This window comes from Quercus robur, chromosome 9 (assembly GCF_932294415.1).
Source record: "Quercus robur chromosome 9, dhQueRobu3.1, whole genome shotgun sequence".
Classification (NCBI taxonomy): Eukaryota; Viridiplantae; Streptophyta; class Magnoliopsida; order Fagales; family Fagaceae; genus Quercus; species Quercus robur.
This window is the reverse complement of record NC_065542.1, coordinates 35,534,466-35,562,432: the sequence shown is the minus strand read 5'-3', so window position 1 is coordinate 35,562,432 and position 27,967 is coordinate 35,534,466. Positions and strand designations below refer to the sequence as shown.

The window sequence follows — 27,967 nt, the reverse complement described above, 5'->3', positions numbered from 1 at the left end:
AAGTGTAGAATCCCAGAAAAGGCACTATTCTTCCAGCTACCATCGCTGGGAAGACAAAGATAACCATGAATCTGTGATCCATTAGTCTGTTTTCATGATGATGGATCACTGATGCATGGTTCTGATGCAAATTGTTACTGTGAAAACAGATCAACAAATACCCCAAAAAAAAAAAAAAAAAAGATCATAACACCCTAAAGTCACTTTAGGAACGTATACATGTTCTATCAAGATTCAACTGTCTACATGAATGTCTGATGAATGTTTAGTATTATAAGTAAAAACTTTGCAATGAACATTGAACACTAGAAATTCTCACTCTTCGTACCTCCCTTTCTGTTTAATCTTTTCATTTACTTGGAGGGGAGTGGGGGTATTGCCAGGGAATGGGTGCGCTAGAATACCATTCACAAACACCGGAATTGATGGTGAGTGTCAGTGCTCTGGAACATCTTGCGGGCAACATGAAAACCTTCCGTGTATGCTGTCTGCATGTACAGCGTCTGCAACAAAGATAATCGTGAAGATAGTAAAACCACAAATTAAGTCTGCAACATAGAATATAATCACAAATTAATGAGAAAAAACTTTTTGCAACCACATAACCAACAGTAGCGTGCAAGTAACCAATCCTCAATATGCAAGCCTTATGCATAAATGTTTGAAAAGGTATAATTCATATGTGGTAGCCAAAACTCACGGTATCTGTCTTCAGCTCTGAGGCAAGACGTTCTCTGATACAATTTGATACCACACCTCCTAGCTGTTGTCCATGTTGCTTAATAGTCTCCTCAGTTATCTGCATGACAATTTCTTTAGCATAACCCAGAAGAACCACTTACAATAAGGCTAAAAAGAGCAGAATAAAACAAGCTTACCTCTGAAAGTAACAGTGCTGATGTTTTATCCAAAATTTCTTCCACAAATTGCCCAACATCTTTGAAGGAGCTTGATGGTTGCAAGCTATTGACAGGTTTATCCTTTACATTTTTCACTTTTCTGGATGGCTCAGTAGCTTTTGCTGCGTCATAAAGAATCAATAAATTTGGGTTACCATGGATGAACTAGAGCTGCTCTAGAAGCCCAACTGGTATAGAATTGATGATATATCTCCTCTCAAAATTAACACCCCCCCAAAAGAGAAAAATAAAAATAAACTCCCTTTCTCAAAACAGAAACAAGTCAGGTTCTTAAAATTCCACTTCTCAGACAGTATATTATCAAAATGGACAATTTGAACTAAATATGCCCATTTCTATATCTTCAGCTGGATAATTCTCATAACTTCTAATTAACAAGTCCAAGCAAAAAAGGAACCAAAAAATGAAAACTTCCAATGACTTTCCTACAAGGAATTTCAATGAATATATATAGGGTTGTGTTCAAGTTACACCTAGTGTAACTCTAAATAATATTACACTACCCGATAACTTATTATTGAATTCATATTTTGAAAATCCAACCGTTGAATTACATGTTTTATATGTTTTTAACACGCATGCCAATTTGCATGCCAATCTAATGTAATTTACCATTTGATTCATAAACTCATCTTTTATGCATTATTTTAAACTACAAAAACTTGAATTTAAACAATTGATTGAAGACCCTTTTCTCTTTTATTATCTTCAAAGCCAAACATTTCCCCAACTGCTCAATATTGGATGGGGGGGTTAAGACTAATAGCTCGTATGCTTGGCAGAGCATTTTGAAAGCAAGAAGTCTTGTTCGTTGAGGTTCAACATGGCGAATTGGCAATGGGGAAAAGGTCCTTATCAGAGGTGACGATTGGCTACCGGATCCGTTAACGCAAGTCATATCCCCTCAAAAAAAATTTCCAAATAACACTCATGTCTGTGCGTTAATTGATGAGGAGGGTCCTTGCTGGTTGGAGGATAGAGTTTGCGAAGAGCTGCTACCACATGAAGCTAACACTGTCCTTGGCATTCCCCTCAGCAACTGTTGGCCTGAAGATTCTCTGATTTGGCAAAAGATAAAGAATGGAGTTTACTCCACTAGAATTGCTTATCGGTTGCTTGCTGAAACTGAGACTTTGACTAAACCGGGCCAATCAAATCCAACAGCACACAACGGGTTTTGGAAGGAAATATGGAGCCTCAACGTTCCAAACAAAATTAAGCATTTTCTGTGGTGTGCTTGCTGCGAAGCGCTACCTACAAAGAAGAATCTGTTCAATCGAAAAGTGACTCACAATGATTTTTGTGAATGCTGTGGTAGGGAAGTAGAAGACACTATCCATGCTCTATGGGAGTGCCTGGTACTTAAAGAAATTTGGTGGGAGGTTGAACTTTGCCAAAGCAATCTGTCCAGTCATTTTACTTGCTTCAGAGATCTACTCACTGGGATTTTTCAATCTCAAGAACCAAATCTTGCCGAGGTTTTCGCTTATGTTGCTTGGGTTATATGGACGAAGAGGAATGCATCAAGACTGGGTAACTATTCCATTCCTTACTAAAAAGATCTTTGTGGATGCAACTGAAAGAATGCAGGAGTTTCAGTACAGATTGATCAGCCCACAAGAGCACCGATCCTCAGTCCCACCCACTGGTCTCCACCTCCAAGTCTTTTTCTTAGGGTGTGTTTGTTTGTAGGTGAAATAGAGTGGATGGAAAACTTTGGAGAGAAAATAGAAAGGAAAACTTTTTTGATGTGTGTTTGGTTGAGTGGGGAGGAAAGAAAATAAATGGTAGGATCCGGGTGTTTTCTCCTCTAACCCACCAAAAAGTTCTCTCCAAAATAAGGAGAAAACTGAAGGGAGAAAATAGGGCTGCTTAATGAACGAAAATGCTCATGAGTAAATTTATACAAACTCACTTTTTAACAAAGGTATATGCATAAATTTATACAAACTCACTTTTTCCATCCTTCCACTTTTCCACTCTCAACCAAACAGAAATGGGGGAAATTAAAATATTTTCATCCTCCCACTTTTCCATCCTCCCACCATTTTCTATCCTCTCATTTTTCCACCCTCCAACCAAACAGACCCTTAAAGTTAATTTCAAAGGAGCTCTTTTCTAGGATATTTCATATGTTGGTATCGGTGTTGTGATCAGGGATTCTGCAGGAAAAGTTATAGGTGCTCGGAAAGGATTGAATTACCTACAACAGTGGAAGCCGTAGAAGCTCTGGCCTGTAGGAAAGCAATTGCTTTTGTGGTAGAAAACGGGCTACATCAAGTTGTGTTCAAGGGGGACTCAACAACTGTCCTAAACTGCATTCAGGCTTGTTCACCTTGCCTGGTATCTTTTGGGAATGTTATAGAGGATTCTATCACCTTGGCTTCGCAGCTCTGTGATTGTTCGTTCTCCCATGTTCGCCGAAAAGGTAATGCTGTGGCTGATAAGTTAGCCAAATTAGCTAAGTATCTTGTTGTACCCCAAGTTTGGTTGGAGGACATCCCTAGTGATGTTGACTCTCTTGTATTGATTGACAGTAGTTTTGCTGTGGTTTGAATAAAATTCTTGACTGGTGTCTCAAAAAAAAAAACCTTTAAGTTAGGCATCACAACCATTAACTAAGGCATCTTTGTGCTGAGATCACCAGAGTGGTACCAACAAAATGTTGGGGTTAGAATAGTAGCTACAAAACCAATACCAACTATTTGGGAATGAAAATAGAGGAATTAAGAAATTAGAGACATTTCCCTTGAATCAATTTGGTGGTTGGCAGGTCAAAGGCTCATGAGGTAACTGAATAGAAAATAAAAAGCATATAAAAATACAATCAAATTTAAATTTAAATATAATATGAAGTAACTAAATTATCCAAGATGATTAATCAAAACCTATACAACAACTAACATCTAAAATTGATAACTACTAGATCTTAACTAAATCGATTCAAGGAAAATGACTCTAATTTCTTAACGATATGATAAGAGGAGAGAGCAAACAACCTTGAGCCCTTGCCAATATAACATGTTTTCATTCATAACGAGGCTGATATAGACCTTTTATATTCCTGATCTTATTTGCTCACTACTCTTAAATGCTATTAAAGGGCTCAAGGTTTCAATCCCAGAAATTGAATATTGAAGCAAGCAACTGCTGAAGGAGATTTTAACTTCACCAAAAGTGTGAAAACAATCATATATAGTCTCAGAAAATAGGGCTCATGTTCAATAATGCAATAGAACACCAAATAGATATATTGATGTGAAAAACAAGATTGGAAAGATCATTTCCCAATAACTGCAAGGCTTTGCATCTTTGACATGGCATATAGAATCCTCCAAGATATGAAAAAAAAAAAAAAAAAAGCATTGATATCTTCATCTTTGTTCAAGCAAATGATTGAGTGGTAATATCATATTTTGGCCAAAAAAGTACCTGTAATTTCTGTGGACTTATTATTTGAAACAACATGAGCTTTTGGAGGAGCTTGCAGAGATGCTGCTTTTTCTGGAAGATCTGGCAAAACTATGGAATCAGATGGAACAAGAGCAGCTAGATCAGGAGGATTATCTTTCCCTACTGGAGGGTTAGCCTGCAAAGAATAATAACCAAAAAAAAAAAAGATTACATTAAAAAAAAAAAACTAAAGAATAATTTGGCAAACCTACATAACAAATCTTATTCTAAATCACCTCCAGGTCAACATATGAGGAGTCTCTTCCAATTGATCTTAGAAATTTGTCAAGCTCACAGACATTAAGAGCTGGAAACAGTATTTCAAGGATTAGGGGCAAACTTAAAAACAAAATATAAACTAAAGCAATGCCTCGCTAACAGAAATGCATTCACTAATGCGGTACCTTGCAATATGATGCATTACTATGTACCATAATGTTGTGTAATAATAAACATTACCAAGTAAGATGTAGGTAGCAATTAAAAATGAATGTAAAGTCTTTTGAGCAATGCTACCCTCACTGAAAGTTCTTACAGAATTCCCATACAGACAGACGAACAGGTTAATTACCCATCATTTTCTCATAGATTACATAGCTTCCATTAGGCCTACATCGATGAAATTTCCATATGAAAAATCTACAACTGCAGAAATTTCTTTAAATCTACTATCAAACTAGATGAAACTTGAGGAAATATAGCATATTTTAACATTAACACCACTAAATAAAAAAATAGAGTGATGAGACTAACCATCTTCTACCTCATTCACCATATAAAATTCCTATCATCAATCACAGTATGAACTGCCCCTCTAAAGCAGATGATGTCAAAAATAGAAGACAAGTTCCTTTTTTTTATAACCCGACAAAGTCCTTTTTAGAATCTCTAGCACAGTACAGAAAGATAAGACATCTCCAATCAAGTGGCATGAGTCCAATCATGCACGGTACTAAAAACTCAAGTCAAGACATGAATGACTTTAGCCCTGGATAGCGATTAAAATCTCATTCATCTTTTGTCTTGTTTTATAGTCCTCCTATATAGTTAACAGTTAAAACGTCCAATATACCATATACACACTAGACACCGAAGTCCAAACCCTTTCCTATTCCCATTCCATCAAACTCCATGACCCAAGTAATTCACTCTTTTCCTGGGAATACTCTGTTATTTATTTTAATAAGTAACGAAAGTTTATAAATCAGGTATACACTAATTCCTCAAGTAACAGGGTATGGTCTGTTGCTTGAGGAATCTAAGTGTTGAATTGCTCAAATTTTTTTAGATTATAAGTTGATACTGAATTATACAATATAGTTAACTAAAACAGCTTCACAAGAAAAGATGGTGATTATCATCGAGGTCAAAAAAATTAATACTTCAAACTTGTTATGATTCTATTAAACTTACAGAGTTTACAACCTCCGTACTCGCACAACCATCTACCCCCCTGCCCCCCGCTCCCTGCCCCCATTTTCTTTTTTCTTTTTCCCTCAGAACCCTTTAAAAAATATAATGTACGAAAGATAACACACATAATAATCAAGGTGAAATTGGTTTCAAAATTAAAGCCGGAGAAAATACTCAAAAACTATGTCAAAAGAGTTTCTTTTTCTAGTTACCATTCTCACTTACAAATTGTCATATCATTTGATAGTGGGTGGAACAAACAGCGCTCCTGACCTTTAAATCCTTGATCCAAAAGGAGGGAGACATTTCTTCACAAAGCAAAGATATAAGATAACATCAAAAGGAGAAGATGGAAAGAAAGGACCAGAAAAGAGGGTACATTGTTGCATAATTTCTGCTGGAATTCTCCTTAAATGGGGTTTGATGCACATTAAAGTCTATGCCACATAAAGGTACAAATAAATTATAAATATCCCAAACAAAAGGACAAAAAACGATTAACCGGATAATTTCATACTAGCAAACCAATTCTACTATTACAGTCGGTGAAACAAACTTCCAGAGGACAATCAAACTATATCAATTGCATCATGAAAATGTATGTGAAACTCAAACTGAAAAATGAAGAGTGACAAATAAGGTGTGCCCAGTGTTTTAAAACCAGACCAGACTAACAAGTTAAACTGGTTCACCCCCATAAACCATTCTTTTAGTTGAACCAGAGAATTTTTCAAGAAAATATAAAAATTCACATTATTCATTTTTTCCCTCTAAAATTCAATAAATCTAGCATTTTTTTTAGTCTAAATATAAAACTTGCATACTTCAAATAAGTATATAACTATTATAAAAATAAAAATAAAAAATTTCATTTAGTTAGTAAATATGTTGATGCTTAAACCAGAAGAACCCATGGTTAAACAAGTTAACAAACCACCTTTCCAGTTCACCTATACAGTTCAGGTTTTAAAAGATTGGGTGAGCCTTCCTCAGTGATCCTGGAGCATGCAAGAAGCTGTCCATAGCCAACTGGGCTTACCTTACTAGTCCACTCGGATCCGCCACCAGCTAGCATCACTCCAGACTTTATTATTGTGTTTAGGTTTGTCCTAATTATGTCTTACTTTCTAGTTTCTAATTTTTTTCTACATGCTATGTCCTATTCTTCTAAAAGTTATGTAACCTATCATGCAACTGTTCATGAGTCAGATTATTGCTGATTATGTGTGTGTCATGAAGGGCTAAGATGTTGAGGTTGTCAAGGGCAGGCAGTATATATGGCCTATTAAGAATCACTTCACAAATAGTCTGCCTTAATCTGTCATACAAAATTATGCACACATGAAAGTGCATGCCCACATGTGCACCTGCACACACTCAAGAACTGGTCTAGTAATAGAAGAGAAGTTTACATTACTAACAAAAATTTTTATCAGAGATATAGCAATGTCAGGACTCAGAATTTCTCTTTTCTGAAGCAAATTAAAAATTTCAAAGCAATGTTGATGGAGATATCAACGCAACACCAATAACAGAGAAAAGAAGTGACTGACACAAAAATTGAATCATTTCATAGAAACATAAAATTCTAGGCATAACAATACCATGATATGTATGAAATGAAAATTTAAAAACTGTAACAAAGAAGAACTTCAACTCCCAATGTGCACAAAGATTACTGCTTACCTTGCTGAATCATTTACAAGTGCAAATGGAGTAACACTACCCAAAGGTACCTTGCATGATAAAAAAACACAAGTACATCAGAGGGCAGATTCAAATCAAATTAATGATTATTTCATACAAGGTAGATATTTTTCCCTTAAATAAAATTGAAAAGAAAATGCACTTCAGGTTTGTGTGTGTGTGAATAAGATAATTTTATTAAAACAAATGAAAATGCACCTCAGTTAGTCACAACAGAAAGCAGGTATTTATATATATTGACTTAACATTGATATAACAAGACGGTCATTGTTCTTAGTAACAGACATATATTACTATTAGCCAAACCTAGACAAATAACTTAACTAGCAATTGGTCAATCAAACATGCTTAAATTGCTCAATCACACAATGTGGCCAAACAGCCTGAGCCAAACTAGGGCTCAACCTCCTTAGAGCTCAAATATTATGCTCAAATACCATATATCAGAAAATAAATAACTCACAACTGTGCACTGTAAAACATTAAGTATACGAGTTGTGATCATCTTCTTCTTCACTGTCTGATAGCATATAAGTTGTGGTCTATGGTATACTATTTGTTTGTATCCATTGGGTTATGCCATATAAAGTTATTGAGTTGTTGGCTTCATGGCAGGGCAAGTTTGGAAGACATAGAAATATGGATTTTTGGAGGTTTGTGCCACATTGCCTGTTTTGGTGTTTATGGCAGGAACGGAATGCTAGATGCTTTGAGGACTCGTAAGGGTGGATCCTTGATATAAAGTCATTTTTCTTCCATACTCTCCTTGAGTGGAGCTTAGTTTTACCTCCATGCACTTCTTTGTCCCTCCATGTTCTTCTTGATCACTGTAATTTGGGTTACTAATTTCTGCCACTGTAATTACCTAAAAAAAAAAACTAATTTCTGCCACTGTAGTACATTTCCAGTGTACTTGGGTTGGCTATTCTTTAATAAAATGTTCTTACATTACTTATCAAAAAAATAAAATAAAAAAAGAATGTCAACAAGGTAATATGCCAGCCTTTACTTATACCTAGAAAGTCATCATTCAACATATATTTACAAGAATGTAATGATCAAATTTAAGAAGATATTTTTCGAGTGCCTATGCCCTTGAGTTTTGTTCCCTTTTTTTGGGTAAGATCATTGATGGATAACTCTCATTGACGAGCCAATTTTATTGGTGAACTTGATGTTGATGGAATAAAATACTCGGATAGTGAAGAGGTGAAGGAAGAAGTGACCCAGTTCTACAAGAATTTATATACTTCGTCAGTTGAATGGAGACCAAGGGTCGAGAGATTGCATTTGTCATCTATTGATGAAGATACTAGTAGGAGTGGAAAATCCTTTGAAAAGGAAAATGTGCATGAAGCCTTAAGAGATATCGACGAGGACATAGCTCCAGGGCTGGATGGGTATACCATGGCAATTTTCAAAAATTATTGGGAAATCTTAGGTGTATGCTGGTTTTTCAGGAGTTCTATAGTTATTGCAAGTTTGAGAAATCGTTGAATGCTACTTTTGTTACTCTGGTACTAAAGAAGAGTGATGCCATCAATATCAAGGATTTTCGTCCTATTAGCTTAATTGCAAAAAATGCTGGCCAATCAATTGAATCAAACTCTCAGATTTTTGTGTCAGCTACACAAAATGCTTTTGTTATTGGAAGACAAATCCTTGACTCGGGGCTTATTGCTTACAAATGTTTGGATAGTAGATAGCGGATGATACAATGCTAATGTGTGGGGAGCACGTGAGGTGCACTGGTAGTGTGAGAGTTGCTACAGAGTGGTGCGTGATTTGCTGAGGCAGGGTGCGTGGGTTACTACTGAGAGGGGCAAGTCAAGGCTGCTGATGTGGGACCTCAAGAGGCAGTTATTCAGTTCGGTAGTTACAAGGAAGCCGTTGTGAGTGGTTAGAAGTTAGTTATGCCATTTACTGATTAATCAATGATTAGTGCGTTGTAATGATAGATTAGGGAATTAGTTAGTTACATGAAAGGAAGTATAAAACAGAGATTGAATTGTGTTGTGAGGAGGAATGAATTAGCTGAGTCCATTGTTTCTTTGAGTACCTGTTCTTCTATTCCTTTCTATCTCTCTCTCTCTCTCTCTATTGTTCTTGGAGGTTAACTGTCCTCGAATTCAGTTCGATCATCTCGGGTTCTTATCAATTGGTATCAGAGCAGGCGTGTCCTATGATTACAAGTTCCACCATGGCTGAAACTCGATCAACCGCAATTCTCAATGAAACCATAGCTTCACTAAAATCCAGCACCGATCACCACAACAAAGATATCCAAGAAATTCACAAAATCACCAGCATCCATACTCGCACCTTGAATGAGATGAGTCAACAATTGGCTACCATTTTACAAAAGTTGAATGCATCTGAGATTGCTGATTACAATCTTGAGAATCCACACATGCCAGAGGATCGTAACTGCCATCAATCTGTCTCAGGATTTTCCAGGCCAGTGAGATTGGATTTTCCCAGATTCAGTGGTGAGGAACCAACCTCTTGGATCTACAAAGCAAACCAGTATTTCAAATACTACAAGATTCTAGAATCAGAGAAGTTGATGATGGCATCTTTTCATATGGAAGATGAAGCACTAGTTTGGTTTCAAGAAGGAGAAGAAGCTGGGGTGTTTGGCAATTGGGAGGCCTTGATTCAAGCAATGTTGATCAGATTTGGATCTACGGCCTATGATGATCCAATGGAAGCTCTAACTAGATTGAGGCAAACTTCCACTGTGGCTTTATACAAAGGTGAATTCAAAGGGTTGGCTAATCGGATTAGAGGCTTATCTCCTCAGCATAAGCTGAGCTGCTTCTTGAGTGACTTGAAGGATGAAGTGAGGTTACCTGTGAGAATGTTGAATCCTCCTACTCTCATTGCAGCATTTGGATTGGCCAAAATCCAAGAAGAGTACTTATTGAGTTGTAGGAGGAGTTATAAGGGGACACATGAGCAAACTAGACCTCCATTGCTTGGTGTACCTAAACCTTCATTGTTGGGGGCTCCTCCAATGGAAAATAGGTCCACCAGGATTCATGTTAAGAAGATCAGTGCTGCTCAAATGGAGGAAAGGAAAAAGAAAGGACTTTGCTATAATTGTGATGATAAGTGGGCACCTGGGCATAAGTGCAAACAGGCCACTTTGTTCTTGATAGAAAGAGTGGAAGTAACCTCAGATTCTAGTTGCAATGATCAGTATGTTGAGGTTGACAATGGAGTTTGCATGGAAGAAGACAAGATGAAGAGGCAGAACCAGAGATTACCTTGTATGCCTTGGTGGGCAGCCCTACTCCAGGGACAATGAGGGTTAAGGGTAAGGTTAATTCTGTCTCATTGGTTATCTTGGTAGATTCTGAAAGTACACATAACTTCATTGATGCAGCTGTAGTTTCAGTTCTCCATGTGCCTGTGGATGAATCACAAATTCTTGAGGTTAAGGTTGCTAATGGTGATATCATCAAGACTCAAGGCTTGTGCAAAGATATTCATGTATGTTTACAAGGGCAGATTTTTCTAGTTCAGTTACACGTGCTGCCTTTAGGAGGTTGTGATATGGTTTTCGGCACACAGTGGCTTAGCACTTTAGGAGTTATCAATTGGGATTTCATGAAATTGTCAATGGGGTTTAAATATGGAGGTCAACAGGTGCTGTTACATGGTCTTAACACCCCAAAGGGTTTTGGAAGTGCAAGATGAGGTTCAATTTTTCAAAGAACCTACAAGAAAGGGGCTGATCCTACAGATTACAGCTGAGAGCACAACTGAGAAGCAGTCTGCCCTGCCACCTAAGATCACATCCTTATTGCAAGAATTTCATGGTGTATTCTCTACCCCAATGGATCTGCCACCAGTGAGGGGTCATGAACACCAAATCAACCTTAAGGAGGGCACGCAACCCATTTGTCAGAGGCCATACAGGTATCCCTATTACCAGAAAAATGAAATTGAAAAAATTGTGAAGGATTTATTAGAAGTAGGCTTTATTCAAAACAGTCAAAGTCCCTTTGCCTCACCTGTTCTTTTGGTTAGAAAATCTGATGGTTCTTGGCGTATGTGTATAGATTATAGAGCATTAAACCAAGCCACTATTAAAGATAAGTACCCTATCCCTGTTATTGATGAATTATTGGATGAATTACATGGAGCTTGCATTTTTTCTAAGCTTGATTTGAGGTCGAGCTACCACCAAATTAGGATGAGGAAGGAGGATATTCCAAAAACAGCCTTTAGGACACATGAAGGACACTATGAATTCCTTGTCATGCCCTTTGGGTTGACAAATGCCCCCTCTACCTTCCAATCCTTAATGAATCAAGTCTTTAAGCCATTCCTTCGGAGGTTTATTCTTGTTTTCTTTGATGATATCCTGGTTTATAGTAAGAACATGCTTGACCATATTGAGCATCTAAGAATTGTTTTGGGAGTGTTGGCTAAGAACCAATTGTATGCTAAGATGTCTAAATGCATGTTTGCTTGCTTGGATGTAGAATACTTAGGCCATATCATATCCGGAGTTGGTGTTAAGACTGACCCAAAGAAGATTTTGGCTATGCAAGAGTGGCCTGTGCCTAAGGATGTCAAGTCCTTGAGAGGGTTTTTAGGCCTTACCGGTTACTATAGGAAATTTGTAAGAGGTTATGGTCACATTGCAGCCCCATTAACTGCACTTTTGAGGAAAAATTCCTTTTCTTGGGGTGTTGAAGCTGAAGCAGCCTTCCATCAATTGAAGTTAGCCATATCCAGTCCACCTGTTTTGGCATTACCTGATTTCACTAAGACCTTTACTGTGGAATGTGATGCTTCCGGTAGTGGCATTGGGGCTGTTCTGATGCAGCAGCATCAGCCTATTGCATTTCACAGTCAAGTTCTGAAGGGTACTACTTTGGCACTTTCAACTTATGAAAAAGAATTTCTGGCCTTAATCTCTGCAGTGAAGAAATGGAGACCCTATTTGGTGGGGAGACCTTTTATCATCAAAACCGATCAGCAAAGTCTCAAGTATTTGCTGTATCAGAGGATTGGTACCCCACTTCAACAGAAATGGTTGTCTAAGTTGCTGGGATATGCATTTGTGGTGGAGTATAAGAAGGGTTCTGAGAATGTAGTGGCGGATGCCTTGTCTAGGAGAGGTGAGGTACCTGTTACTGAAGTTCATAACGGGCTGCTCTGAATATGTTGAGGGCTGATCAAAATGATGAGGAAGGGGATTGGGAAATGGCTGCATTAGCTCCTGCATCAGGTGCTTTGTATATCATCTCATTTCCTACTCCAACTTGGGTAGCGGAGCTCAAAGCTAGTTATGAAACAGATTCTGCCATTCAAACTATTTTATCTGCATTTCAGAAGGATGGCAACCCACCAAAAGGCTTCTCTTTAGTGGATGGCCTGCTGTTTTTCAAGGGCAGAATCTATTTGGGGGCTAATAGTTCTCTTAAGTCTTCTATTTTGCACCATGTTCACAATTGGCCTTTGGGTGGACACTCAGGCTATGTGAAGACCTTACACAGGGTCAAACAAGATTTCTATTGGCCAGGTAGGAAGAAGGACTTGATGCAATACATCAAAGAGTGTGATGTGTGTCAATAGGTGAAGCATGAGAATTGTAGGCCAGCTGGTTTACTCCAACCCTTACCCATTCCTTCCAAGCCATGGTTAGCTGTGAGTATGGATTTCATTGAAGGACTGCCTAAAGCTCAATTAAAGTCTGTCATATTGGTGGTTGTGGATAGGTTGACTAAGTATGTTCACTTCATTGCATTAGCACATCCTTACAATGCATCCAAAGTTGCTTCTATTTATATGCAGTTTGTGTTCAAACTTCATGGAATGCCTGCTTCTGTGGTGAGTGACAGAGATCCAATCTTTACTTCTTGTTTTTGGAAGGAGTTAATGAAGCTTCAAGGAGTAGATTTAGCCATGTCATCAGCTTATCATCCTCAAACAGATGGGCAAACTGAGGTGGTCAACAGAAGTTTAGAGCAATACTTAAGGGCTTTTGCAGTAGCTAAACCCACTGCCTGGGTGGATTGGTTACCTTTGGCTGAGTTTTGGTTTAATACCAATTTTCATTCCTCAACCAAGGTAACTCCCTTTGAAGCATTGTATGGCTATCCCCCTCCTAGGCTGTTGGATTACATTCCTGACACTACTTTAGTAGAAGCTGTTGATGATCATTTGCAAAAAAGGCAGCAGGTTATGTCCTTACTTAAACAGAATTTGTTGTTGGCTCAAGAGAGAATGAAAGTTCAAGCAGATAGGCATAGGGTAGAGAGGAGTTTTGCGGATGGTGAGTGGGTGTATGTGAAGTTATAACCTTATAGGCAGAGGTCCTTAAAGCCTAATGCTCTTGGTAAGCTCTCTCCAAAATTTTATGGACCCTTCCAGGTGCTGCATAAGGTTGGAGAAGTGGCTTACAAATTGGCTTTACCAGTTGACTCCAAAATCCATCCTGTTTTTCATGTCTCATGTCTTAAAGCCAAGTTAGGACAGCAGGTCACTCCATTTCTCAATTGCCATCTGTCTCACCTGAAGGCATTCTTACGCTTGAACCTAAGGCCATTTTGAAGAGCAGGTCAGTCAGGCTGCAAAGCAAGACCATCACTCAGGTCTTGATCCAATGGCAAGGCTGTACCAGTGACGATGCTAGTTGGGAAGACTTATATCAGCTTCAACTGAAATTCCCTCACCTTGTGGGCAAGGTGCTTTGAGGGGGAAAGTATTGATACAATGCTGATGTGTAGGGGGCACGTGAGGTGCACTGATAGTGTGAGAGTTGCTGCAGACTGGTGCGTGATTTGCTGAAGCAGGGTGCGTGGGTTACTACTGAGAGGGGCAAGTCAAGGCTGCTGATGTGGGACCTCAAGAGGCAGTTATTCAGTTAGGTAGTTACAAGGAAGCCGTTGTGAGTGGTTAGAAGTTAGTTATGCCATTTATTGATTAATCAATGATTAGTGCGTTGTAATGATAGATTAGGGAATTAGTTAGTTACATGAAAGGGAGTATAAAACAGAGATTGAATTGTATTGTGAGGAGGAATGAATTAGCTAAGTCCATTGTTTCTTTGAGTACCTGTTCTTCTATTCCTTTCTATCTCTCTCTCTCTCTCTATTGTTCTTGGAGGTTAACTGTCCTCGAATTCAGTTCGATCATCTCGGGTTCTTATCAGCGGAGGGGTATTTATGGGGTAATTGTAAGCTAGATATTGAAAAGGCTTATGATTACATTAATTAGAACTTATTGCTTTACTTGTTGGAAAGACTTGGCTTTAGTGAAAAATGGCAAAAATGGGTTCGGTTTTGTACTACAACTGTTTGGTTCTCAATCATAGTCCATGGTACTCCGATAGGCTTCTTTAGTAGCTCAAGGGTTTGAAGCAAGATCCAATGTCTCCACTCCTATTCATTTTGGTGATAGAAATTCCAATTAGGGAATTACATAAGACAATGGAGAGTGGTTTTTTAGCAGGGTTGAAGGTGAGAGGAGTTATGGAGATTTTAAAGTTGCTGTTTGCCAATGACACTATACTATTTTGTGATGCTGATGCAATACCTGAATAGCTTGGATATCTTAGGTGTGTACTCATTTGCTTCAAAGTAGTATTAGATTAAGAATGACTTTGGTGAAAAGTAACTGGTGTCGGTGGGAGAAGTAAGTGATGCATTGGAGTTTTTTTTTTTTTGATAAGTAAGAAAATTATATTAAAAAACCTCAAGAAAACAAAAGGAAGAACAAAGAGTACAAAGGAGGAAACATAAAAAGGGAGAAAACAAGAAAACAAGCGAAGCCAACAAAGAACTAATTACAAAGAAGAGAACTAAGGAACATAGGGATAAAATCACTAGAGGTGAGTCCCCAAGCCCTAGACCAATCAAAAAGAGAGCCACTAAAGTAAGCGAGTAGTTGGTCATCAGTTTTGTCCTTGTCCTCAAAAGTACGCCAGTTTCGCTCCCTCCAAATGCACCACATTAGGCACAACGGAGATAGATTCCAAACTCTAGAAGAGTGCTTTCCGAGCCAGTTCCACCAACTGAAAAGCGTATCTGCATTGGAGTGCTTTCCGAGCCACTAAAGTGATGCATTGGAGTTAACTCAGTTTTGGTTAAAATATCAACAAGTTAACTCAGTTTTGGTTAAAATATCAACTCGTCACATACAAAATCTCTCTTTGTTAAGTGGTTAAGTCGATATAGTAAGGAAGATATTTTATTCCTTCACATTCTCTTTTCTAATCTTGAAGCAAGAACGTATATCTTTTCATTCCTTTGATATAAATATATATATAATTTGAGGAGCTGAAGAGGAGAGACATACAAGATGCATACAGATGTTTCCCCTACAAAATGAACTTATATCATCTCAACTATGAAAGATAAAGCCAAAATCTGCTTCACAAGTAGAAAGTTTTTTGCTAAAAAACTGGGACAAGATGCAGGGTGGGTAAGACAGCACCCATACCATCACAATAAAGAAAACTACAGACTAATGCAAGGTGTCATTATAGACAGAAAGCGGGGGCCAAAGGAGCAAAAACCAAACTTTTAAGCATATACCAACCTGAAGTACTTCACCCAATGCTTCTTCTGGAGCCATTCTCAAACCTCCTTTCCCCAACCCAAGCCTTTGAGATAGAACTGCTTAGTTTCAAGTCATAAGAAACTCCATTAATATCCAGGAAAATGTAATCAATTCGTGAGCAACAACGATTCATACGACAGTTCAAAACACTGCAAAAACCTCTAGCATCTCTACATGCCCATGCATAGTATGGTGCTAGAGATTGGGCAAATAAATATATTATAGTATACCTTTAAGATCTACTTTAGTATCTGCCAGTGCGGAAACAATATAGAACCTATTTTTCTTGTCCTGCACATACAAGTACGTCCAGGCATTGGGCCACAGACTATGTCAACAAGAGGTGAAACCCCAAATTTACCACAACGCAACCAGAAAGGTGTATTTTCAAGTCTCAAAATACCATTACCTTCAAGAATAAATTTTTACTCAGTCCACCTTCACTATTTCCTACATATTTCGCCTGCCAGAAAAGACATATTCCTGCTTCAGAATACATAAGCACATATGTATATAGGGGGAGGAATACAACCCTTTTGTTTTCAATATTCTTTCACCTGATCTTCAACTGTCATAACAACAGGATGTTCATACTGGGAAAATTCAATTTGAAGCTCCTAATGAAAACCAAATAGAAAAGTTACTTGCAAGACAATAGACCAAATGATACAAATCAAATCACTGAAAAGCAAAATCAAGGTTGTACACAATAATGTATGTAATTATAAATTATCTACTCATTTTTTTCCATAGTTAATTTTTTTTTTTTTTTTTTTTTTTTTTTTTTTTTTTTTTTTATTGTTAAGTTACGCACACATCCACAACCCCAAGGGATAGCACAATTGGCTGGGGTCCATGGCTCACGAAGTGAAGATAACTAGTTTGAATTCCCTTCCCACCACCCCTTCTTCTCATCCTCCTCCCCTTGAGCCAAAACATAACCAAAAAAAGAAGAAGTTAACACACACACAGTAGGTGTGTTAACTTCTTGCTCTTACAAGAGGAAGAATGTACCATTTGCGCTAGAATTGATTGGGCTTTTTTGATAGGTAAAATACTCACACCCCATTGGTGATTGAACCAGTGATCGACTAACCCTCCACCCCTTAACGTCAGCCATTGACCATTGGTGTAATTCAGAATCACATAGATTCACAATTTTTTAAAATTAAGAAAGAAACAAAATCCCAGCTCCAAAATGTAAGTAACAGTACCAATAGGACAATAATGTATGCAAGTGAACTGGGTATTTGACTAATTAACACATTGTAGAATTTATCTAAGTATTACAGTGTTCCAAGTTCCAATAAAAACATTATTTCTATAATTCACGTAAAAATTCCCCTATATCATATAATCCCAAACCGAAGCAAGAACAACAGGAAGGGAATTAAAAAAATCCAAAATCCAATCCTGTTATAACCGGAGGTTGCTTATTTTCAATCAAATCATGTACATAATAAAGATTTGATAGTAGCAATTGCACATGAAAAATGGATATAAAAGCAAAATAAAGAATACCCAGAATAAGAAAAAGTGAAATACAGCATCAAAAATCTAAATTTAGGCACTAGAAAACAAAAACAAAAAAAAGTAAACCTGTAAGCGCGCAAGGAATTGTTCCTTGGAAAACCCCATTTCACAGTGAGATCAAATGAACAGGGATTGCCAGAAAAAGGAGATGAACAAAACGGCGAAGATAATACTATAATATACATATATAGGTCAGGTCAATACAAAGGCACACACACAAGCACTGACTCATGAACTCGTTGCCGTTTGTATTTTCATTGGCCCCTGAAATACGACCTGTAGTTTTGAGACTGGGCTTCTGAAGTTTAGGCACTTTATATGGGTTATTGGGTTTATTAGTTTTAGAATAGAACCTAGCCCAATAATATTTGGGCCAAATGGCCGTGTTGGCAGCGCACTAAAGTTTTCACCGACAAACAATTTTTGGGTTAAAGTACAAAACTCACTGGCTAAGTTTCATTAGAATTCATTTCAATTCTCTAATTTGCTTTCATTTTTTTATGTTTAGTAATTTTCAAGTTTATTCAATTAAGGTCTCTCCAACAACTTCTATTAAATCTTTAAAAAAAAAATTTGAAAAATATTTTTCAATCATTAATTTGATTTTTTTTTAATTTAAAAAATTTGAAGGAAAAAATTAAAAATTTGGACAATTAACTGCAACATTTAATAGAAGTTTATAAAGATGTCTTAATTAAATAAACTTAAATGACTGAAATAAACAAAAATAAAGTTAAATAACTTAAATGAATTCTAAACATAGAGGGTAGGTTTTACATTTTATCTTCTTTTTTTTGGCAATGGATGATAACTTTTAATTCCACATATTTAGTATCAATTATACTATCATTATGCCATAAGTCTTATAGTTCAATTGGTATCTCCCCATATACCAAGTGTTTGAGGGTTTCAGGGAGAGAGATTTGAGTTGCAAGATTAGTAGCATATAAGTAAATTTGTCTTTATAATCTTTCAACCTTTTTGTCTAAAAAATAGTTTCAATAGTGTATTAAATATTCAACCCAAACACATTGTGTCCCTATCAATTTATTATCCTCTAGTAGCACTATTAATTTATTATTCTCTAGTGGTTTTGACTAAAATACACTGTGCCCCATTAATGTGATGAATTTTGACTAAAATAGTGGTTTGTTTGGGTTGGGTTGTAATTTGCAAAAATGGTTGAAGATTGTTTTTTGGGGTGGGTTTTTTTTTTTTTTTTTTTTTTTTTTTGGGGGGGACTGATAATTATGGTTATTAGGACTGGATTATGATTTTGTTTGGGTTTAATGTTGTTATTTGGGCTGGGTTAAGATTTTAGTAGGTTATATTATATATATACATTTTTTATTTTTGGGGTAATGTCAAGAGGGGCCCACGTTTCCTTGGGCCCATATGTGGGTCCGACCCTATACATATCTCCACCCAAAAAAAAAAAACCTTACAAACTATGGTATTTTGGTTTGATGATAAAAAATTATTATCAAGAGCAGATGTCATAAGTTAAAAATCTCTAAAAATAAAAAGAGTTTTTCTCAAAAAAAAATAAAAAGGCTTATTTAAGTGATAATCGTGGTAACGATGTCTTTTTTGGTGCTTATGTAAATGATACTCGCAATAATGACATTCTTAGTGGTAATGGTATTGCTACTAGTTCCACATATGTTTACTGTTCAAATCCCTCCATCCCTCTTCCTCTACTATCTACCTATTAAAAAAAGAAAACATTTAATTTTGAGAGAAAATATTAGGAGACAAAGAGATTTTTTTTTTTTGGCAAATAACATGATCCTGCGACAGCCACTCTGTAAAACAAAGTTTTTTAAAAATACTAATGTTATATTTGGTTTTTGTTATAGTATACACAATGATTAATTAATTGATAATCATGCTGATTTCTGTCTTAATAGGCCAAGCCCGCATCATTAAACTAATGCCTTATGTTGGATCTGATTTGTATGATGTCTTCAATATTCGTAATTGGCTTCTCTATCAATATACATATATTCATAATTGGCAGCACTGTTATTCTTTATCATCATAATTATTGGGAAAATGAAGCTTTATGCACATGACAATCTACCAATGTCTACTAATCCCCCAAATACAAACAAAAATAATTATAGCATTACCTTATTTTAGGACTTTTTTTTTAATTATTTCTTTTTCATAGGTAGTTGATGGGGGAGGGGGATAGGATTCAAATCACAAACATAAAGGCACCACAAAAAATATCATTTGGACTGGCTTACTTATCACTTTGAATCCTTTGTATTTCTTAGTTGCCATATAATCCCTTTTTTTTAAATAAAAAATAAAAAATAAAAACAATATGAAATTGAAGGTGTGGTGCCCTAGCCCAAAATACCTGATGGACTTTGAGGTCAGGCTCCCAATTTACTTGTTTGAACTGGGTAAAGAGTTTCCTACAATGGCAAAACCTCTTGAAGCCAACTTAACAACCTAAAATGAGGGAATCTAGGGCCTAGTTTGAATTCTCCTTCCCTGAACATCCTTGTAACCATCCGTTGGTAGGTGGCTCTTGCGTTTTTCAGCTCAAAGAGCATCACGGTGTAATAATAGTTGCCCTCAGGGGATATGAAAGATGTCTTCTCTTAATCCTTGGGGACCAAAGCGATTTAATGATATCCTTCAAAAGCGTCTAAAAAGCTCGTTCTCAAGTACCCACAAGTGGCATCAACTAATTAGTCGATCTTTAGGATAGGAAAGGGATCTTTTGGGCAAGCTCGGTTCAAGTTAGTAAAATCTACAAAAACTCTTCACTTCCCATTATTATTTCTCACTACCACTGTATTCGACAGCCATTCAAGGAAGAACGCCTCTTTGATGGCCCCAACCTGCTTCAACTTTTCTACTTCTTCCTTTACGGCCTCCACATGCTGCTTAGCAGATCTCCTTGGTTTTTGCTTTTTAGGCAAGAATAAGAGATTTACGTTCAACCTATAGGTGATAAAGTTCAGATCCACACCAGGAAGATCATATGGACTCCATGCAAAAATGTCCAAATTTTGTACTAAAGACAACAATACGGCAACTAGGTCCTTTGACAGTAGACTCTTTCCGACCTGAAAATATATATCTTTGTATGTGAGTATTCTAATTTGGATCAACTCTTCAGCATTATCAGCCCCGATGCCCTCTATGGGGTTCCTAAAATTGCTATAAGGACTCTGGTTCGGCCAGCTCAATCTGCTTGATCTCATGGTTGATCGCCACAACCAAGCATTATTTCATAACTTGCTGATCCACCCTAAAAACGACAATCCCATCTTCGATAGGGAACTTAATCTTCATATGTAGTATGGATAGCACAACTCCCATGGTATGGATCCAAGGCCAACCAAGAATTGCCATGTAAGGAAAGAAAGCGTTAACCACGATGAAGTTCAACCTATAGGTGATAAAGTTCAGATCCACACCAGGCAGATCATATGGACTCCATGCAAAAATGTCCAAATTTTGTACTAAAGACAACAATACAGCAACTAGGTCCTTTGATAGTAGACTCTTTCCGACCTGAAAATATATATCTCTGTATGTGAGTATTCTAATTTGAATCAACTCTTCAGCAGTATCAGCCCCGATGCCCCCTATGGGGTTCCTAAAATTGCTATAAGGACTCTGGTTCGGCCAGCTCAATCTGCTTGATCTCATGGTTGATTGCCACAACCAAGCATTATTTCATAACTTGCTGATCCACCCTAAAAACGACAATCCCATCTTCGATAGGGAACTTAATCTTCATATGTAGTATGGATAGCACAACTCCCATGGTATGGATCCAGGGCCAACCAAGAATTGCCATGTAAGGAAAGAAAGCGTTAACCACGATGAAGTTCACCATCACCTCCTTCCCTTCGGTCATAATGGGAAGTGAAATCTGCCCTTTGAGTACCACCACCTTTTTGTCAAACCCTACCAAGGGCGTGTCATACTTGGTCAGATCTTCCGGTTACAAACTTAAGCCCTTGTAGAAGTTAAGATACATTACCTCAGCCTTACTCCCTTGATCTATTAATACCCTTTTGACCAAAAAGCTCCCAATTCTCGAAGCCATGATGAGGGTGTCATCATGCAACTAGGACGTCCCCTTAAGGTCATCATCACCAAAAGCGATCGACTCTCTACTCGGCCTTAGCCTCTTCTCTAGCCAGTCTCCAGCTTCAGGTCCTTGTTGTGGGGTAATGCTCCCTTTCCGACGACTTGTACTTGTGCCAATGGAAGTTGCATGGATAACTTCAATAATTCCCAAGGGCGAAGGAAGTGCGTTCCCTTAGTTCCCTAACGTTTGCCCTGCTGTGTTACCACCATGTCTGACCACGAACTCCTTTAAATGCCTAGCCTTCACAAGTTGCTCCAAATGATCCTTGAACACTCTACACTCTTCGATGGTATGACCCTTCTCTCGATGATACATGTAGTACGGGCTTTGGTTCCTCTTGGATGAGTCCCCTCCCATCTTACCTAGCCAATGGAAGTAAGGTTCATTTTTTACCCGTTCCAAAATCTTGTGAACTTACTCCTTGAATGCCACGTTAACCCCTCCCGTATGGACCTCGGGCTCCGGGACCCTAGTTTCCCTCCTAGATCTCTACTAAAAGCCACCAGGCCACGGATCCCTGCCATATTGAGAGGTAGAGGGAGTTTTTCCCTTACTATGCTGTCAGTCATCCGCCAACCTCTTATGCTCTTCAATCCTTCTCATAAGCTGGTGCACGTTCTCAGGGGGTCGCATAGTCAGCAAATCTCTCAATTTGAATTCTTGGGGGAGCCCCAGCCTAAACGTGCTCACTATAACTTGCTCATTTCTCTTGTTTATCTCATTGTATAGCTCCCAATATCGGTTAGCATAAGATCGGAGGGTCTCGCTACTCCCTATCTTCATTGATAGCAACACATTAGTAGGTAGGGGGACCCGACTACAAGTGATAAAAATAGGCTCCAAATGCCTGAATCAACTCTCTTAAATTATGTATAGACCCCTTCCTTAAACCATTGAACCATCTCATTTACGTGGGCCCAAGGTTGGATGGGAACACTTTGCACATCAACCCATTATTCCGCGAGTATAAGGACATCAACTGAATGTAATGACTAACATGCTCCATTGGGTCAGTTTTGCCATCATAGCAAATAAACGGGGGGACAATTAAGCTACTTGGGCATCTCGATGTGATTTATCTCTTCAGAAAATAGTGATCGGGCAACTCTCCAAAGTGTCCGACTCATGGTGTCCAAGGCAACACTGGGGTGTTCGTGACTTTCTCTTTTCTGTGTGTAGGTGTGACGCCCTATAGTCTCGTTAGACTTATCCCTTGATCGTCGTGAACAACTTTGATGGGAAGACTCTCCCGTACTACCTTCTGTAAAGTCTGGATCACTAGACGACCCCTCTCGGTCCCTTCTTCAACGTCGACCCCTTATCTCTAGCTTTAACTCCTTAACTTGCTTTCGTAAGTTTTATATCTCCTGATCTCGTTTACTACGATACTAGCACTCGTGAACATAGGAGACCAATCTTTCCCCTTGCGAAGATCCCTCGTCTGAATCTACCTTTGTTTCATACCAATATTACTTGTGATCTTGTTCCCTCTTTTATTCCCTTTCCAGCCTCCTTTGGCCCCGAGACGAGACCCATAAATAATTACCTCTAGAGCCCACTGACCCCTCTCTTACATGTGGCCTTTCCATCTTGGGTGGTGACAAGCTAGCTTTAGGTTTTCAGCTAAGTAAAAGATCCCCACAAACAATGCCAATTGTGGTGCCCTGACCCAAAATACCTGATGAACTTTAAGGCCAGGCTCCCAATTTACTTGTTTTAAGTGGGTCAAAAGTTTCCTACAATGGTAAAACCTCTTAAGGCAACTTAACGGCCCAAAATGAGGGAATCTAAGGCCTAGGCCGAATTTTCCTTCCCTGTGTATGCTTCCTGAAAAGGCTTGGGCTTAGAACAGAGCTTCTCCTTTTTAGTTGTTTCTCCCTCTTTTTCTCTCGAGTATCTCTCTCCTCCCCATTTTTCCAACCCCCCTTTTCACACCTTTGGCCCCTATTTATAAACTTCCCTTAGTGGGGTTGTCATGATGATGGGGTTGCTTTTCATGTTAGCGGGCCCTTTTGGGATATATTCCTGACCAAATAGGACTCGCCTCTCGTAACAGATGTGACTCTCTTGAAACTTGCACATGTCACCAATTAGTGCTTGATGATGTCATCTGATTAAAACAACAGCCTTCAGTCAGTTAGTTTAAACGCAGCGTTTCATTAAGTGATAAGAGTGGTGAAACGCAGCGTTTCATTTATCATAGATATGCTTAACTCAGCACGACGTCGTATTGGTTAATTATACTACTCAGGCTTCCTTGGTGCGAAAATCAGTCTCTGAGTTAGTTGGTTCTGTTGCAATTCTATTAAGCTACCTCCCTTAATTCACGGATCATTTTCATGATTATAGGAACCAATAATTATTCAGTTACTTTCAATGATGTACTATAAATATAGAATAGATATTCATAATAAAATTAAGCAAGATTAGTTTTACACTCCTTCAAGATTCTCTCTCTCTCTCTCTCTCTCTCTCTCTCATTTCCTTTCTTTCTTCTCTTGCTCAATTTGTTCCATTCTTAAATATAATCTTGCTGAATACAAAAAACTCCTTTAGTGATAAAAGTTTTCAGCTAGTCATTTAATAAAATTAATTTCTAATATTAAGTTTAAAGCTTGATAATGAGTGTCCTAATAACATAAATGAAGGTACATAATACTCCATTAAATGATATTTTTTTTCCAAAAAAATGAAGTTCATAAAAGGAAAAGAACATTGTAGTACAACAAATATATGTGTGCAAATCAATAAGTATTGAGTATTGACAAGTATATATTTTTCATTTCTATGTATTCCTCTAATACGTGTCCTTTAGGAGACAGAAGTAGGACACTCCTTAACCAACCTTGGATTATAAAAAGTCGTATTGGTTAATGTGAAAAACTCTTAGGCTAGTTCGAGACAGTTACTGCAATTATGCATAATAAAATACAAATAGAACTTAATAGGTTCATACAAATTCATTATGCATGAGTCATGACCATGACATGTTATTGAGAAACAACATTAGAGCAATAATTAAGCAGGATATTTGAAATCTGGGATATAGATTGATGCTTCTATACTACATGACTTGTCTTCAATTTATGGGAATTGGATCTGTCATGTTAGTGAATTCATGTGCTGAAATCCGAAAACAAAGTTCATGGAGGGATCATAATCCGATGTAGGCCCAACAGTAGCATGTTTACTTTAGGGTCCAATATTCTATTTTCTACTACTCTGTCCTTTACTAGCCACTCTTCCTAATCAAAACTTCCTACTAATTTCCAAAGTGAGTATGGCCCATAGCCATAAGGGCATACCTTGAATGCAATGTAAAGGAAACAAATGAGGATGGGACCCCATGCCCACATCCACATCACAAAAGGACAGCTCATGTGGCTTGAACAGAGTTACAGACTCTTGACCAAGTTCTAAATTTTTCTTGAAATTGTCAAATTCCATCTATTCCTCCCACGGTAAATAATCCAATGCAGGTATCATGTTTTGACGGTTAGCCTAGGCCCAAGCTTGATCTTGCTTGTTGTACAGTTAAGAATATTACCTTTTATAAATACCTCTATTGAGTTGATTGTAATATAAGATTTGTACTACACTTTTATAATAAAGATGTAACCTTTAAAGATTTCTCTATAGACATGATTTGTTAAACTAAACTACGTAACCTTTATGTATTTTTGTGTTACTTTTTTCACACTTTGCATTTACATTTTTTTTTTTTTTTTTTGGGTCTCACTTGATTTATTTTAACACTAACATATCATACGATGATTATGAATCACCTTAAACCTTAGCATAGTCAAGTTTAGAATCAACTAGAGCCAAACATATTCCCAAAAGTATTGTGTTTGGATGACTCTAGAGGGAAGAAATTGCGGAAGCTATGTATGGGGCAAGCCTAGCCCAGCAGGCAAAGGCCTAGACTACAACCATCAATTGATCATCGGTCATCAAGCACCATGTCGAGCCCAAGACTACTTGACCAATGGAGGCCCTAAACATAACCCCTAGGACGTTAGAGCGGCCAATAATAGCCAAGTTGCACAATCGGCCGAGCATCCTATCTAAGGCAATCTACACCAAACCAAGAGTACAGCGAATAGGCCATTCTCATTTTGTAGACTTCCCCTAGTAATCACTAGAGAGTTAAATATTTGTTGCAATTCATTTCCTCATTCTTCCCACCTCCATGCACTACTCAATTCTCTCCATGGAGAATACCGATTCGAATGCCTTTGCTAATTCCCCCCCCCCCACCCCCCCCCCCCCCCCCCAAAAAAAAAAACCTCCGGTCTCCTTACCAAAAATAAAGCCTTAAAACTAAACATTGGGTTCTCATGGTAATCAATTCTAATACTAGATGGGCCCCATTGGAGGGATGATATGGTAAAATACTACTTAACCTACAAACTTAAACTTTTTACCTAGTTTTTTTACATTTATTTCTCAAGTTCTCCATACTCATTTGGGAAAACATATTTTTATTGATATATTGGGCTTAAAAATAATTTGATAAAAGTACAACTATACCTAAAAAATCCAAGTTGTTATATATAAATTAAATAAACTGAATGAACTAATAATAAGCTTTGAAAACAAACCATTTGGGACTTCTACACTTTAACATATACTATGTAACAAAAGTTGAGTCCTAAAAGTCATGGTTGCACCAAATAGATACCATATTCAATTTTTATTTATTTATTTTTTTATCTCCTTCTCCTATAATGTATAAGTTGATTATAATTTATAATTTGACTATAATTTAAAAATCTACGTTTACTATCAAGTTTTTGTTAATAGTTTTTAATACTCACATGGTTACCTGTAATTTCTTTTATTATTATCAACTTTTTATTAACAATTTTTCTTTTTAAAAACTTTTTTAATACATATATATATATATATATATTTGTTCTTATCTCTTTTTCTTATAATTTATTAGAAATCTCAACTTGATTACAACTTGAAATTCTTCATTTAAAGCCTTAATGGAACTACTCTAAGATTATATACCTCCATTTTTCTTCATGGAGCAAAACCCACTCAAGTTCATATGTGTGTGGCTGTAAGCTTTCAATTATAGTTAAATTATGTGAGTCTCTGTATGTTTAACGCTTGCATTTTTTTTTTTTTTTTTTAATGCTTAGAAATATGAATTCTTTTCAATTATTGAAGCGGGACTTTTGCTTGAATATGCTTTCGGTAGTTTTGGAATTGTTATTAAATATTGAATTCATGACTTTTTCATGAAACTAACTACAAATACTAGTTTCTCAAAAAAAAAAAAAAAAAAAAAAAAAAAAAACTAGTCTGAGATAGTTAAATGAAAATTCTAAATTAACGTAATAATCATTCCTTGTTTATTTTTGGCTAATGGCTACCCAACCATGGTGGATGGGTCTTCAACGAGTGATAAATACAATATAGATCTAACCACTTTTATTGTCCCATTCATTTAGTTATTACCTTTCCATAATGTTATATATTTTACAAGTTCATCACCAAAACGGTGCAATCTTCAATTAGACTATACATATAAACACTTCCGGGTGGTGAAAAAAAGAAAAGTATATGAGTAGTCCGGATAAGCCTGCTACTCTACTAGTCTTTCCATCTCTTTCAGCATAACTAGCTAACAGAAGCAAGCATGGATGATTGGATGGACTTAGAATCCTTCAATCACTTCATTATCCAAGCATTTCGTACCGATTAGAAATCACCACTTTTGTACTGACTTATAATTGCGTAAGTTCCGAATTCTCCTAAAAAAAAGAGAGAAATTCTAATTCACAAGAATATACTTCATGAACAAGCATCAAGATGTTGAGATACCAAAAATTCTACCCCAGAAAAAGGACCAAATAAAACTCAAAACAAAACAAAACAAAAAAGATTCAAGCTTTTTAGGACTAAGAAATTTTTACAAGTCTAGGCAGCTGGGGTACAAAAACTCCATTAAAAAAAAAAAAAAAAAAAAAAAAAAAAAAAAAAAAAAAAAAAACTCACTCTCAGATGGTTTCAAGTTTCCACATCCTCTGCAATTTGTTCCCAATGAGATAGGCATAATTCTGACATCTGTCTATGCAAACAATGGCCGCCCACTCTCTCCAAACAGTGCGTGCAACTGTAATTTCTAAGAATACTTATACAAGTACAGCATTTTTTTTACTAAGATCAAACAAAATAAGAAAGAAAGAAAGAGCCAAAGCATATAATTATAAAGGAACACTAA

At 37.1% G+C, this 27,967-nt stretch overlaps 1 protein-coding gene across 1 annotated transcript; it reads right to left on the bottom strand.

The window, feature by feature from the left end:
- Positions 1 to 187: 187 nt before the first annotated feature.
- Positions 188 to 17,855, bottom strand: LOC126698258 (uncharacterized). Its single transcript, XM_050395362.1, has 12 exons — positions 17,673 to 17,855; positions 16,631 to 16,690; positions 16,483 to 16,536; positions 16,304 to 16,364; positions 16,053 to 16,129; positions 7,473 to 7,522; positions 6,012 to 6,094; positions 4,610 to 4,680; positions 4,353 to 4,509; positions 879 to 1,021; positions 701 to 799; positions 188 to 503 (listed from the first exon to the last, which is right to left on the bottom strand). The coding sequence occupies exons 1-12, from the start codon at positions 17,709 to 17,711 to the stop codon at positions 408 to 410; spliced, it is 990 nt and encodes a 329-aa protein (XP_050251319.1). The 5' UTR covers positions 17,712 to 17,855; the 3' UTR covers positions 188 to 407.
- Positions 17,856 to 27,967: the final 10,112 nt, after the last annotated feature.

Coding starts and splice junctions, on each gene's coding strand:
- LOC126698258 (XM_050395362.1), bottom strand. CDS start 17,711: ATGGGGTTTTCCAAGGAACAATTCCTTGCGCGCTTACAG. Junction 16,537..16,630: donor TTATGACAGTTGAAGATCAG/GTGAAAGAATAT, acceptor CTTTTCTGGCAG/GCGAAATATGTAGGAAATAG. Junction 4,681..6,011: donor ATCAAATGATATGACAATTT/GTAAGTGAGAAT, acceptor TACTGTTTCCAG/CTCTTAATGTCTGTGAGCTT.